This window comes from Bolinopsis microptera, chromosome 11 (assembly GCF_026151205.1).
Source record: "Bolinopsis microptera isolate Bmic1 chromosome 11, MBARI_Bmic_1.0, whole genome shotgun sequence".
Lineage (NCBI taxonomy): Eukaryota > Metazoa > Ctenophora > Tentaculata > Lobata > Bolinopsidae > Bolinopsis > Bolinopsis microptera.
In genome coordinates, this window is record NC_087082.1 from 14,268,554 (window position 1) to 14,284,412 (window position 15,859).

The 15,859-nt window shown below is 36.6% G+C and overlaps 2 protein-coding genes across 2 annotated transcripts in view; both read left to right on the forward strand.

Annotated features, from left to right (window-relative positions):
- The window catches only part of LOC134823488 (double-strand-break repair protein rad21 homolog A-like), a 901,854-nt gene that overhangs the window by 323,466 nt on the left and 562,529 nt on the right, over positions 1-15,859 (forward strand). The window lies entirely within an intron of this gene.
- Positions 12,927-15,765, forward strand: LOC134823779 (WW domain-binding protein 11-like). The gene is made up of 8 exons (XM_063835339.1): positions 12,927-13,116; positions 13,239-13,391; positions 13,578-13,821; positions 14,137-14,219; positions 14,365-14,476; positions 14,739-14,855; positions 15,002-15,144; positions 15,312-15,765. Exons 1-8 carry the CDS (start codon positions 12,955-12,957, stop codon positions 15,474-15,476), a joined length of 1,179 nt encoding a protein of 392 aa, XP_063691409.1. The 5' UTR covers positions 12,927-12,954; the 3' UTR covers positions 15,477-15,765.

Genomic DNA, 15,859 nt, shown 5'->3' on the forward strand with positions numbered 1-15,859 from the left:
TTATTATCATTACCTTGATGCAGTTATCTGTGCACATATGAATAGTCCAAATATACATTTTTTTAAAAATTGTGCATAAAAAGCGGCCACTTTGTTGATTTTATTTGGATTCGATCTAAGTACCACTGATCTGATATTATTTTCATTGTCGGGCTGAAATAAAACTTGTGAAAATTCCAAGAATGCACTGAGCACATTTATGCGCATTGCTAAGCATCTGGCTAATTTAATACTGCAACTGGCTAATGTATAATTGAGATAATTAACATGACCTTTATTCAGATGACGGTAAGATGATTTCGATGATGTCAAAACCGTTGGAGAGATGGATGCCTCATCTACCCCTGGTTGGCTCACAATACATATGATTATTCTGTTTGATATTTTTTCCTCCTCTTCAATCATTGTTGGTCTTCAGCTGTATGAGGTAATTTATTTCAAACAACTAAGCCTTATGCAAATGATGTTAAATATTATTAAGATCTGTCTTTCTTGTATGATCACATAATTCCGTGTTCTTGATAGAAGGCCACATGCACTGTTTTCAAACTTTAAAACAACGACCAAGCACTGTGTTGTTTTTGTTCTTATCATGATCAGTTTATAGTTATCTTCTGATCTATTTAATTTGAGGCAAGCCACGCTTATAATACTTATTGTATCTTTACTAATAAGCTTGATCATATTCTCAGTAAATGAAGGTTTTTTAATGAGCATGTGCTTCGTTACTTTTAGGATAAACTTACTTGTCGCTAGCTGCTGTAATGGCTACATTGTTATTTGTTGTGCTAATGATACCAAAATCGTAGAATAGAGAGAGAGAGACTGAGAGAGAGAGAGAGATTGTGCTGACTGAAATAGTGGTGACTGGAGAACTCAGAAATACAAATCTGTGCAACATCTTAAAATTCCTAGTTTGATAGCCCTTATACAACTCCCTCTGACACACACCGTTTAGTAAGTACTGTAATACTATTTTAAATACCTGCTGCTCATTTCCCAGAAAAACAGTTTGTACTGTATGCTACTAAATAGTGAGTCTTAGGTCTAATTTGCCCAAAAACAGTTAGTAAATTAAGATATAATTTATTAAACAGAGTGCGCGATTGATCTTTTGTATAATTTTAAAAAGTGGCCTTTGGCTTTGTTGACTTTTCCGTTTGAGAAGGTGCAGTGTTTAATTTATTTTAAAATGTATTTCAACTACTGGTTCTTAAATGATGTGTGATATGTATAGTACACATTACATACATGCCATGTGTGTAATTGTAATCTGTAAACATGTGGGCGTGTGTTAGTGTATGTTTTTAATTAAGCATAGATATCTCAACTGTTAGTTTCATTGTTTACATTCAATATCGGATCCTTTTAAAACTAAAAAGTCGTATTTAATGAGCTGTTTAAAGCAATTTCTGGGTGGGTATCTTATTTTATAAACCAAGACATAGTACAGTGATTTCTCAACAGTTAGTACCACAAAAGCCGGTAAAAGGGGGTGGGTGTCTTAATTATTATCCTAAAAACAGTTAATACATGATCCCTTACCCCCGGCCCCCCCCCCCCCGATTTTACTGCTGCTAGGTAAAAATACTTTCATAGGTTCAATAGGTAGGTACTGCAATTGTATGGCATGAATATCTATAAAATTGTTTACACGTTTAGCGACAGTGAAAAGAAATCATAACAGCCACTTATTCTTGGAGATGGCAAAAAGATTTAATAAGCTAAAAGAAGCTTGTATTAATCCTCTGGATGTGGTATCTCCTCTATTTCAGAAGTCTTGGCCCAGATTTCTCTGGTCTACTAGACGTAGAGCACAGGTGTAAGTCTACTTCAAATGTTTGTTGAGAGTGTCGGTTGAGTGTTAGCAAATAACTCTTTCCAACGTAGATTGATGGCCATTGCAGAAATATTCTCCTGTACCGTAGCGAGTAGATCATCTTTTGCTTTCTTGGACCAAGACTGAGTGCTGTGTTGTGAGTGTGAGTAGAAATGGTGACCTTTCCTCTTCGGGGGCGGGGGAGGAGTGGTAGTGAAATACTGTTATGTAGGATAGACTGTTATGTAGGATAGACGGAATCGTTTCAGTAACTTTCTTGATCATCTTTAGAAACTCTTTCAACAACATTGATAAAGTCCAGTTTGCCTGCTGAAATTTCAGAATCTTGCTCTACTTTACGGAAGGCGCGAATGTAAAATCTATGAATTGTAAAAAAAGCAATAATTGTCAGTTAAGAGTTAAAATTTGAATATGCATGATATGGTCGGTCGAATATAATATAATGAATTGATCCAAAGCCAGCAGGCTTTTCGCACTGGCCAGTAATGCTTTTTGAAGGGAAACGCTACAATGCTCATCAAGGAGCAAATCCTGGTTCGCGTAACCAATATCAAACGCATCATGGAATCCATTTTCTGAGATAGGATTCACATCACTCTTTTTACTGTTTGTTTAACAGAATGATATTAAGTAGTGGTCGTTTTGAATTATTTTCAGACTTTCAATACCGATGGGGTTTGAGAATAATTAGGTCTTGGGAACATAGTTCTACTCCGGAGTTATGGCAAATTACGTGTTAGTAATAATGTCAATGATTATATCGGTGTTCGTGTTTTAATCTAACTACTGACTTTATTTGTTTATTTCAATAAGATATTGTATTTACCTTATATTTATAAATAATATAGATAGAGCAAAAGCATTCGACCGGATGTGGGTTCGAGTCCAGGCCAGGGGTTGAAATCTTCGATTCGAAGATTTCAACCCCTGGCCTGGACTCGAACCCACATCCGGTCTAACTTTTACTAGTATCTGTTCTTTGGAGTAGTCCTCTGCTCTCATGATCAAGCCATTGTGGTAACTGATCATTTTGATACTATGTGTTATTATATTGTGCTACAATGCACTAATCGATCAAATTAATAATAGTTTCAATTCTTATATTGGTAGAATTGGCGTTAAAAATTGCACGCGAATGTATTAAAATTACACAGAAACATCGTCTTTGATCATCTCTATCTCAAAACGATCACAAAGTAGCATCCTGAAAATTTGCACACATACAGTTGAGATGATGTCTAATATTTTCTAAGTTTTCTGGGAGCCTACTATGTAAGCTTCACTTGCAGTGGTCTGTCGAAAATTGGTTACTTTGCGCACATTTAATAGTCGACTTTATGAAAAAAGTTAACTAATCAAATTTATACTGGGATGCAGAACAAAGGATTCTCTTTAAAACTGAAACATGAACTAGTGATATGCTAAGTAAAGATAGGGCTGGTGGTCAATAGGAATCATGATGAAATATTTGCCTGGCAACACTCAGCGCGCGAAAAAATCTGTAGTGCAATGCGCTTCCAGTGGTCCCATCGTGTGGAGGGTGGGGGTGGTCTGGGTGGGAAAGTGAAAATTTCAGTACAATGTCAATAAAAATTGAAAATTGAGGCTTCTGTTGAGGTTGAGAAGGAAATGCCAGATGGTCTGGATTTTAAGGATTTTAGGAAGGATGGGGTTCCAGTGGGAAGTACATTTGGGTGCGCGGTCTGTTCGTAGCGTATAATGCAGTCTTTATGCACCTTTCAAAGACTTTCATTACAAGAGATGTTAACGAGATAGGCCTGTAGTTCTCAACCAAAGGCTTATCGCCCTTTTTGTGCACTGGTACTACAAGTGCCAGCTTCCAATCAGGGGGTATGCATCCGCTTGAGAAAGACAGGTTAAATAAAACACTATATGAGTATGCAAGGCTTTGGGCACAGTTTTTGAGGACTATCCCATGAATCCCATCAGGGCCATGGCCTTGTTAGGATTTAACTTTTTAAGAATCAACAGAACATCTTCTCTACTAAACACAAGACTGGAAAAACAATCATCACGAAAATCTATGTCAATGCCATAATCGCTCTCTTGAGAAAACTGCTCATAAAAATATTCGTTAAAAAGGCTAGCTTGATCAAATGGATTGTTTCGAAAGCGATTATGATATTTAACAGTTTCAGGGATCCTGGTTGACTTTGTTTTAGATTTAACGTAGGTCCAGAATTTCTTGGAGATAAGAGCATCATCGGAGTCATCCTCAACACTGAGTCTCATTCTTTCGTCCATCATATTTTTAAATTTTGTTCGAAATGCACGATCTTTATAGCCCCAATGTTTCTTTATAGCCCCAATGTTACACAGTAAGTAAGTAGGTAAGTAAGTAAGTAAAGATTATGACATAACATCATCACAAGTGTCTACAAAATATCATTGCACTAAATAAAAAAATAATTTAAATAAATATATTTTTCCATCAACATTAATAATTTATCAAATTCAATTTTATTAATAAATAAAATCTAATACATTAACTATAAACAATTCATTAATACTTCCCAGTGGAATAAAGATTTATAAAACGCTTCTTTGCCACAAAAGGATGAAACCAAAGATATTCATTATGTGTCTCCTTATTGCTTAAATAACTGGGTCCTTCAATTTTCCCTAAAACTTTGTTCGAAACATTCCAAAAATAAAAATCATTTACACTGTTTTTAGAAATCATTTCTTTCTTAAATCCTTCCAATCTAACTTTAAAGCTTAAAACTGTCGAGCAGTTCTTGACATCTGAAAGTAAAGTAAAGTAAAGTAAAGTAAAAATTATGACATAACATCATCACTAATGTCTAGTGAAACAAATTTTTTAGTGAAACAAATTTAAAATTTTATCCTTTATTTTACAATCATAATATAATAATATTTATAAGCCTCCGTTTTGAAAGTTTTAAATTTTAATACATTCACAATTCTATTTAAAATTCAATTTTATGTACAAGTCAATAACTGGCCGCCAAAGCCGCGCATTCTTGAAAACAGGATTAACTTGATTATAGTTATACGACTATGTAAATTTAAAACTATCCGTGGTTTTTTCTTTTAAATAAATAAATGATAATTTTACCTAAGTCCAAAGCCAGCTTTGAAAAATTTACTATTAAATCATAATATATCGTCAACTTTAAATATTTACAATGCAACAATTCATTAATTTGTAAACACGCGTACTCCAGCCCCTAAACGCATAAATTGTTATGCGGCGCGGCTCAAGCCGCGCACGCACGTATTATTTTATACTGTTTGCTTTCTAATAAATATCATGCCAATGTGTACGTCTAAATTGTAAACGTTCATGTTTTGTGTAAAGTGAATCCAATTGGGACTAGTGACAAGGATAAGGACCCAAGTGCCTGTACGGCTTTTTCGGGCCCCTGTGGACCACTACTCTTGAAATCACTCTACAACATTGAACATCTATATCTACTACGTCATTTGGCAATTGTTGTCATTAATCTAACTTTCTAATTAATTGCCGAGGGGGAAGAGTAAACGCTTCACATTAAAATTCAATATACAAAATTCAAAACCATCAATACGGTATTAAATATTATGGACAAGTCTATAGATCTATTTCGTAGTCATATATTCACATGATTTGCTTTATATTATCTTAATACTGTAATGAAGTACAGTAGGATTTGTGTTTCGAGAAAGAAAGGTTGCGGTCAAATTATTAACAAAAGTAAACAAAAGTCCATCAGGGACTCCGTGGAGTCGAAAAAGGTACACGGCTGCTGTCTGGTGCTGCTAGGCATTTATTGATCAAGATGTTTTATTGTATTGATTTATAATGATTCTATTGTTCGTGACTAATCAAGTTCTAAGTGGAGGTATAATAAAGTGCTGCTCAAGATACTTCGTCATCTCATGTCCAGTATAATGATTAAGATAGTATACAATGCAGTTTTAGTAGTTGACCCAAACAGTTAAGTCCGTCATAACTCACAATCGTTAAGTCGTCGGTCAATTGTCAAAGTCGTCGTGTGTTTATTCGTTGAGATAGCAGCAAGATAAGATGTTACGCGCGCGCGCGTTTAATCCCGTCGACGTGAGATGTGACAATGAAAACGCCATAGAATTATTATTTTCGCGCGTTACGTAGAGTTTACCAGTGTGTAATACTAGTTAACACTGGGTGTACACTGAGTGTAAGTGTAAGTTTCATATACAAGCCGTTGAATATTTCCAATTTTGAGTGTATCGTGAGCATGTTTTACAGTGCGATTGCTCGGTACTAGTGTGTTTGTGTATATATATATATATCATTTGTGCAGTATGGTGTAAGTAATGTTTTTGGTTGGAGTGCAGTGGTTATATGTATGAGAAAAGATATATGGTCATTTTAGTAACTCAAATAAATCAGAACTTGAGCTCATTTGTGGCAAAATTAAGCTCACACCAATCAAGTGTATCATGCTTGAATTGCAATTCTCGTAAGGCAATTTTCAATATATTCTTAAACCCGTTTGTTGGAGTATTAAAACTTATCTTACTTGATGTTTGTCGACAGCTGTTCCACATGTAGGATGATTGGTAGATGAATTGTGAGGATGGTTGTGATGTAATGAAATAATCCTCTCGTCGTGGTGACCTGTTAAATGATGAGTACAGTGATAATGGTTCCTCTAACTTATTAATTTTGAATAGTTCTAAGAGACAAGTGTACTTGTACAGATTGTGGACCGTCAACAACCTGTGGGTTTTAAACAAGGGCTTGGAGTGTTCTTTTTGGTAAAAGTCCACCCCCAGTCTTTGCTTATCAACAGGTCGTGTTCGGGCACACGTTTTAAACTTCTCTAGGTAAGCTTCTCTATCCCCAAACAGAATTCTTATACACTTTTTCTGTGTTTTAAAGATAGGTTCAAGTCGGTTATTGCTAATACCACCCCACACAGATATTCCAAATCCTAATGTGATTCAAATAGAGTATGATATAAATCCTTATAATACTGCTTTGGGACAATGTGTCGTATTCTGCACAGCTTTCCTACTTCGCATTTAAGTTTTGAGTTAAGTGACTGCGTATGTGATTTCCAGTTAAGTTGGTCGTCAATAATAACGCCTAGAAATTTAGCTTCTTGAACTCTTTTAATAACTACATTATTTAAAGTTAGTATGTTCTCGTCATTTTCTACTTCCTCTTTGGCCCGTGAGGGTTTAAAATGAATAAAACAACATTTCTTAATGTTAATATGTAATAAGTTTAGTTTCATATACTTGTACACAAATGATAGAACTTCATTTCCTTTTTCGTATAGTCTTTTGACACATGTGTCTTCTATAAATATGTTAGTGTCGTCGGCAAATAGTATAAACTTTCCTATAATTGATGAGTTACGGATGTCATTAATATAAATAATAAAAAGTAAGGGACCAAGACAGCTCCCCTGCGGCACTCCATAGACTACTGGAAGTTTCTCGGATTCTTCACCTAATACCGAGACATACTGGTATCTGTTCGACAGGTAACTTGCTATAAGGTTATTTGCATTTCCACGGATTCCATAATTTTCTAACTTATGCAGTAACTTTTCATGTGATATTGTATCAAAGGCTTTACTAAGATCAATAAATATTCCAAGAACGTGTTGTTTTTTCTTGAGGCAAGATTCTACGTGGTTCACTGAGTAATTTAGGGCATAACTGGTCGAGTGATTTTTACCGAATCCGTACTGGTTTTCATATAAGGAGTTCTGTGAATGAAAGAAGCTGTATAATCTATTGAATATAATCTTTTCAAATATTTTACCAAACACAGCTAGCGTTGATACAGGTCTATAGTTTTCAAGGAGTTCCTGGTTATCTTTCTTGTAAATGGGACTAATCCTTCCAACTTTAAGGTCATCTGGAAATATGCCATCTTTCATACATTCGTTTATACAGTACAGTGAGTAAAGGAGTAACTATTTTAGAGGACTGCTTAATTACATGAATCGGTATGTCACTTGCCTTGCCATTTTTAAGTTCAGATATGATTTTTGCTAACCTCGTCTGTTGTGCAGTCATGCATGTAAATGCTGGAAGTGTTTGAAAGCGGTAGATAATCATAGAAACTAGGTATACTGTTTATGTTAATTTGTCCAAGATCATTGTAAGCGGTATTTAGGTCAGAGGCTAATGATACAAAATATTTATTGAATTCGTTTGCTATGATCCTTCTATTTGTTATCTTAACGTTGTCTATGGTGAACAGCGGCTTTATTTCACGCCGCCGTTTACCTCTTATACGATTTATTAGTTCCCAGGTCTTTTTACTATCACCGCTATTTTCAGCAAATTTACCAGAGAAGTATTCTGTTTTCACAGTTTGACGTGTTTTCTTTAGGACTTTTCTGTATTCTTTGTAGATAAGGTAGCGACTACGTTTTAGTGAGCATTCAGGGCACTGGCAAATGCCGCCCTTGTTATCAGTTTCCCCGAGTTTACATTTTCTATTTCTTATCTCAACCCAATTTTCGTACAGTTTATGCCGATTATTAATTGAGCAAATGAGACCGGGAGTTATCCAAGGGTTAACCTGAACAGTTCTCTTAGAGGTTTTCGGGGTCTCTAGTTTAAACGATTTTTCGACGCAGTTTTTGTAAGTGTCATGGAATTCAGTAAAGTTATGGATTGTTTTAGTTTTAAGCTCATCTTCAAGATCCACTAGGAAGCCGTTAACATTTGATTGACAGAAGTCGTAATATTGTTTAAAAGAAGTTTTTTCAGAGTTGACTTCAACATTCCAGTTAAATGTGTTAAAAATAGGTGAGTTATGAGTTATTCGTTCTTTTAGGGTGCCTGAAGTAATCACATTCTCAATATCGTTAGTAATAATGTTATCTATGCAGGATGCTTTACAGCCTGGTTTTTCGTGGGTAACAATAGATATTAACGGACAAAATCCTTTACTGAATAATATTTCTTCATATTTTTGAACATTTTTGTTATCTTTATCATGAAGATCGATATTAAAGTCTCCAGCTAGATAACTAAACTTCGGCATGTGATCAAGAAGGTTAGAAAGTTCAACTAGAGCTTGGGAAATACAGCCACTTGGTGGACGATACAAAACACCTACATTAACAGGTTGATCTTCGTTACTTAATGATAAGACAAGTATTTCTAGATGTTCTGTGACTTGTGATATATTCTCAATTACAGTAGCATTTAATTTATCGTCAACATAAAGGGCTACTCCAGTGCCCTTTTGTTTGTTAGGTGCTGTGTCCTGATAGTAACTATTATAACCGTCGAGCTGAAATAGATTGCTTAATTCTTTTCCAGTGTTGGTTTCAGCTAGGGCTATTACGGAGAATTTTGTTTTGTACCTACAGGTTTCAATGGCAAGGTTGTCAAAATTTGATTTATTTCCATCAATATTTTGAAAGAGAATAGATGATTGTTTCTTTACTTGGTTGCAGAGAATATTTGTAAGGTCAGATGCAGTGTATGAGTTACAATCATTTAAAGTATTTGAGATTTGGTTGTGTATTCGTCTAGGTTGTTGTCGTCGTCGTCATTGTCAGTGAGTAGTTTAAATGGGTTGTATTTAACCTTGTCTAATGGATACAACGAGTACAGTAAAACTCATTAGATTGGCTATTTGGATTTGATTTGCGATAGCATTTATGGTGCATTATGCAGTCACAGTGAAAACATTCAACTATTGTTTGGCCGATGGACTATGTTCTTAGAACAGACAGGACATACCTCCTTAATGAGGGGAGTCATGGTTGGTAACCATCCACGTGACCCTGACTAGCAGCAGCAGGAACAACAGGACCAGTTTCTCTTCCAGCAGTCGCATCCCTGTAGGATCTATCGTCTACCCTTGTGGACCTCCTCTTCCTTTTGTCGATACCACCGTTAATCCTGAGAAGAACAGTGTTACGAATAAATTGACCTAACTTGCTAGTCCCCTCCAGTTGAGGTGAAGGAAGTCCGGTTTTTGGTATTTGTTGAGGTCGCGAGAGAGAGAGAGCGGTCAAGGAGACCATCCCTATCACAGAACTCATCAAATCCATCCACATAACTGACACCAAAATTGGACGGGAGCAGCCTACATCGATCAAACTGTTAAAGTATATAAGCTTTCTATTTAAATCAGCACGTTTAGAAGGAATTGTTGGACAAACATATACATGCACACCCGGATTAATAGATTGAATCTGGGCAATTTTTGAAACTAGATGGTTGTAGATTATATCAATATCGTTTTGGCTTTTTACATCTGTTTGTTTCAGGTCATTAACCCACACAATATAACACAGTTTCTATAGCCACAGGACACATAAGGATCAATGCTATCGACAGTTGGGGCAAAGAATCGTTTTCCAGGAAGCCATTTGCCGAATGACTTGGCAGGATCAGAACCGAATTTCAGTCCGCCGGTGTTCGAGTCCCCAATGATACATGTAGCGTTTCTATTCAGGGAACTGACTGATCTCAATGTTATACTGTAGCGCAGCCCAGTTATCTCGCCTGCATCGATACGATGGTGGAACAGTGCTTGGCTACGACGAGTCATTACATATAATGATCCTGGGCCACATAGTTGCTTGTGCTCATCAATACCTGTACTAGCATCAGAGAAAGAAACATGACATGCAGTACCAAGAGAGACTGTAAAGATACTTGATTCCGGGTGGATAGAAGGCTCGTTATCAGAGTGTCTAGGCAAGGTGCTGCTTGTGCCGTCAAACCGATTCACCAAACAGCTGTTAACCTGAGGTTGGTCACCTGAACAAAACTCACTGTTGATTCTGTCGATGAGTTTTCTCAAGGGTGGTGGTATTGCCTTTGGTGTCTTGGACGACTTAGATCCAGGATAATCGTACCGTTCCCCATATGATAGGCAGGAGCGTTCGTTTTCAATTTTGAAGTCTGTGCTGCTCAAATCAAATAGGTCAACTAGTTCTTCCGCAGTCTTCTGATCTATAAAATCGTTTTTGAACAGTTCCACAGGTTTCTGCTCATGATGAGGTGGCTGCAAAAGGACAGGTGGTGCTGGAGGACGAGGATGCTGTGCAGGAGGTAGGTTGGGAGGAATGCAAGGACCAGGGTTATGCAATGGCTGTATAGAACTTATAGACTGTTTTAGTTCAGCAATGCCTGCAGCTACAGTGGGCTCATTTGCAGAAAGTGCGGTGAGTTGTTCTGAGATGCTCTCAGAAACTGCTCAGATGAGTCTGTAGATGGGGATGATTCAGGGGAAGGTCTAGATGCTAAAAGTTTAAGGTCCCTCTGTAGTTCAGCTATGTTGGTATTTATTGATTCTAATGATTTGTCATGGAGCTTTATTTCATTATTTAGGCCATTAAGGGAGTTCTCTTTAAGAAGCAGGTGTTGAAGGTGAACGTCGAACTGGGAGAGAGTGTCAAGGTTCCTAGAGAACTGTTCGAAGTCAAATTTTTCAAGAGCTGAGCCTGCTGAGCTTGCTGATGCCACAAGTGCACTGACAGTTTCAAGATTCTTAACAGCTGTAGATGCTTCAAAATCTGAGTTGGCCTGTTGCAAAGCCCTTGTGTTCCTGCAGCTGTAACAAAATTCGTCTCTCTGTTTCTTCAGTGTTGATACTGGTGCCACGAAGCAGTATGGGCACAGCCATTCTACCATGGAGTTGATAGCTGACCTCGTTATACCCTTCATAGACAAGCAGTCCACATGCCACTCTTGATGACACTTAGAACAGTCAATGAGGTAAACTTTACCGTTAAAAGAGCGTTGACATGGACATTTCTTCTTGTCCCTATGTTTCCTGTTTACCTGATCTTCATTGTCCACTGTAGATTCGGCTAAAATGTTGCGAGACAAGCTATTAGATGTTTTAGGAGTACCTGAATTCTTCCTAGTATTTGACGCCATTTTCAAATCAAATGTAAGTAATACTGACCAAATAGATCCGACTTGGGGTCGGCTCCCGTTAAGTGTTTTGTTTTGGAGGAGATTAGGACTTCAGAGTTGATGACCCTAGTAAAGTGTAGATGACCATAATAGAGTGTAGAATGTAGATGACCCTTAGCTTAGTACGCCCCTTCGGGGGAGTTGTAACATACCATTCCTGAACACTCAAATTATTTGTTATATAGTAGTGTTGAAAGTATCATCACACTACATGGAAAAATAACTATTTCTCCATCAAATTTAAAGGTAATAATTTATCAAATATTAATCATGAATAAAACCAACATTACAAAATTTAATTTATTCATACTTCCCAGTAGAGTAAAGATTTATAAAACGTTTCTTTGCTACATAAGGATGGAACCACAGATAATCATTGTGTTTTTCCTTATTACTGATATAACTGGTACCTTCAATTCTTGTTAAAACTTCTTTCGAAACATTCCAAAAATGAAAGTCATTTACAATACATTTAGAAATCATATTCTTTTTAAAACTTTCCAATCCAATTTTAAAACTCAAAACTGTCAAGCAGTTCTTCACCTCCGAAGGGAGTTTGTTCCAATAAGGAACAACCCGCTCTGGAAGAAAAGAACACTGAAGATTCTTGACCTTTGTGAAGGGAGTTTGTTCCAGTAAGGAATGACTCGCTCCGGAAGAAAAGAAGACTGGAGATTCTTAACTTTAGTTACACTCTTACTACACATTGGTTGAAACTAGATTAAGACCAGATCTGCTCATTCTGAACAAACCCGATCCATATTCAGTCAAACCACTAGTTACTTTAAAAGCTTCAATAAGGTCCCCACGTATTTGCCGCTCTGCCAGCGTTGTCAAATTGAGGATATCCAGTCTACGGCTGTATGGAAGAGTACCCACCTCATCAATAAGACAGGTAAACCGCCTCTGGACGCTCTCCAGCTCCAAAACAGTCCCCCAACTTCCATGAGCCGCAACTGGATTCCACAATTGGACACAATACTCAAGATGAGGTCTTATCAAAGCTTTATAAATAGCTATCATTACAACCTTTTCTCTAATAACTAAGTTCCTTACAATCCAGCAGATCATACGATTTGCTTTAGAAATACATGCTTTTATCTGTTCATTCCAAAGCAAGGAGCTATGGGTAACAGCATTGATAAACTTTATTAAACTTTTTCCTTTTTAGCCTGGACTATTAGCAAGGCAAAATGGGCACTAAAAGGCCAACAAAAACCACTAAAAGTGGGCGCTACATGAACCCCACTGACCAAGCGAGAAAAGAGGCTAGAAGAAAAGAATTGAAAAAGAACAAAAAGCAGCGTATGGCAGTGAGACAGGCTGTCTTGAAAGGAAAAGATCCATTGATGCTGGTTTGTGTTACTTAACATGTTGATATAACTTTAGTACTTCTCAACCTTGTTATATATATATATAAAAGCACAAGCTTCAGAATTTTGAAATTATTGTTAACGATATTGACTGTATTTCTCAGGTAAAAGAGCTAGAACAAGTGGAACAAATGGAGCTCGAAACTCTAGCAGAAGCTTTGCCTACAAGCAAAGCACTTCGTGAGAAGAAACTGAAAATGAAGGAAACAATTGACAGAGTGATTAAATGCTATGAAAAGGAAAGCGACAAAGATATGGTTAGTTTTTCAACTTTTTCATTGAAATTTAATTACAAGTTTCATGAATTTGATTTTAAATGGACAGTTTTGTTAAAACCGTTAAAATGCTAACAACAGGAACTGAGTTTGATGTTTAATGTGATGAATACAGTGATTGACATGATGATCCAGTGTTACTGTTATGAAACATAAACTCATCCATAGGTGGAAAAGATCAAGAGATCGATGGTAGAATATGAATCAAGACGAAGGAAGTACGTCGCATATTATCAGAGCAAAAAAGACATCCAGATGGATAACGTGTTAGAACTGCAAAACATTCCACTGCCAGACAATATACCCCTTCCCAAGGAGCTGCCTCCTAAAATGAATTCAGATGATAGTCATGAGTCTGTTATCAGTATTGTTAGTTTACCATCTAATGTTGCTCCCCCTCCACCGCCATCAGGTTCTTTATTTACCTACTTGAGATATCTTATTTGTGTTATATTCGTTATTTAACTCTAGAATACTGCTTCAGACGTTTAATTAATTGTCTAGTTTCGATACCAACGTATCTGTGAACTGTTTCTTTCACTCTGTATCATTTATCAGTAATGTGATTCGTGCTTATTTTAAATCCAAACATTAAATTTAAACTATTTGCTGAACACTATGTATCTCAAAATTTCTTGTAATCTGGTTTGTAATTCTATTAATTTCATGCTAGAACAATCATCATTAATCTCAATATAATTGGCAATAACTGGTTGTTGACTTTCAGACGATCCTCCCAAATGCTGTATAAAGACAGAAGCGTTATATAACTACAGTAACAAGTCTGACGGACCCAATCTAACTACCACTGTGAGTTCAGCTAGATGTTGTTATTTCAGTTTAAATTATAAAAACAAGCCTTGTTTCACGTATACACTGTTGAATGTGTAATCTAATATTATATGAACACCTCAGTATGTTACTAAATGTCGATACTTATTTCAAATTCTCTCAGAATTCTAAGAGTGACACATTAAAAGCACCTGGTCCGCCTCCAGGGCCCCCTCCTGGCCCGCCCCCTGGGCCCCCTCCTTCAATGCAGGCCGGATTCGCCGGTGCTCCCAGAGGTTTACAGTATACAGTTATTATTATTATATAATTGTGATATCTTATACTTAATTTATATACTACAATTACTGTGCGGTATCGTAATATCACATACATCATGTACTGTTATTCTATAACATCAGGCCACGGTTATTAAATGCACGGTAATAATGTAAAAGTCCTTATCTTTTTAATACTTTTCAAAAAAGTTACAACGAATTTACCATTTAACATGTAACATGTATTAACCTGTAATCTTGTGTGTAACCAGTGATGTTGCAGGAATGGGAGGACTACCCCAGATGCGGCCTGGTGCACTTCCCCCAGGAGTTGTCTTGTACGCTCCCGGAGGTCCTGACGGGGTCTCACACCAGATCCGACCAATGTTTCACTCTCATGGTCTGTATTTTCTATCTTTTATTAATTCATTTATAACCGCAATTCTAATTCCTTAGTCATATTATTTATATTATTTAAATCTCATTTATTAATACTTGAAACTATAAATAAAGATACTAAAATGTTTAACCTTGGTTATGTGACAGTGTCAGGTAACCCGTACCTCAATAAACCTCAAGACAAGTACGCATCAGCCACCATCTCCAAGAAGGCCACCACGATAGTCACGAACTCTAAAACACCGGGCAGCTCAGCCCCAACCGCACCTGTCCAAAACAAACAAGAGAGGGTATGTTCAATTCTTTAAAACAACAGTCTTACATTTATCAGATCCAAGTTCCAACTGCTTAATTTGTTACCTTTTTCTAATCCAAAAGAGCTTTTTTGAGTTAGCAATTTTTTGTAGGAGGATGACACAAGTTTATAAACAGTTATGCTAAAGGTTTACATTTCCAGGTAACCAGATTTGTGCCAGTGTCAGTGAAGTTACGGAAGCGTTTGCCGGAAGAACGTCCCAAACAACTACCTGTCCAACAAACACCTACCACAGAGAAAGCTAAGCCTGAAGAGGGTGTGGACGCGTACAGCGCCTTTATGGACGAGATGGAGGGGCTTATGTGATCACGTGATCACGTGATCACATGATTATGCTATCTGTCTTGAGAGTGATTTAATTGTGTTTAAAATCTGTTTTAAAACACAGAGTTCTGATGACTGTACAGCTCTATTTCACAGTGTTTTTTTATTAAAAATGCTTATTTATATCCAGTGTTTCATGACGTTATGTGGTTTAAGATAAGGTGGATTTATATTTATCAGGATAACACCAGTTTAAAAACACTATAACTTGATGTAGACCTATCTTTAACAGATCAATAAATATACCAATTATAATGTTCATAGTTGGGAACTGTAGTTTTAATGTTTCTTATATCGTTATCAGTTTCAGCTGAATTTATACTGTAAAGATGTTTTAAAAGAATTGCATTTTTCGTTAAATTTCC

Coding starts and splice junctions, on each gene's coding strand:
- LOC134823779 (XM_063835339.1), top strand. CDS start 12,955: ATGGGCACTAAAAGGCCAACAAAAACCACTAAAAGTGGGCGCTACATG. Junction 14,220..14,364: donor GACCCAATCTAACTACCACT/GTGAGTTCAGCT, acceptor AAATTCTCTCAG/AATTCTAAGAGTGACACATT. Junction 15,145..15,311: donor TCCAAAACAAACAAGAGAGG/GTATGTTCAATT, acceptor TTACATTTCCAG/GTAACCAGATTTGTGCCAGT.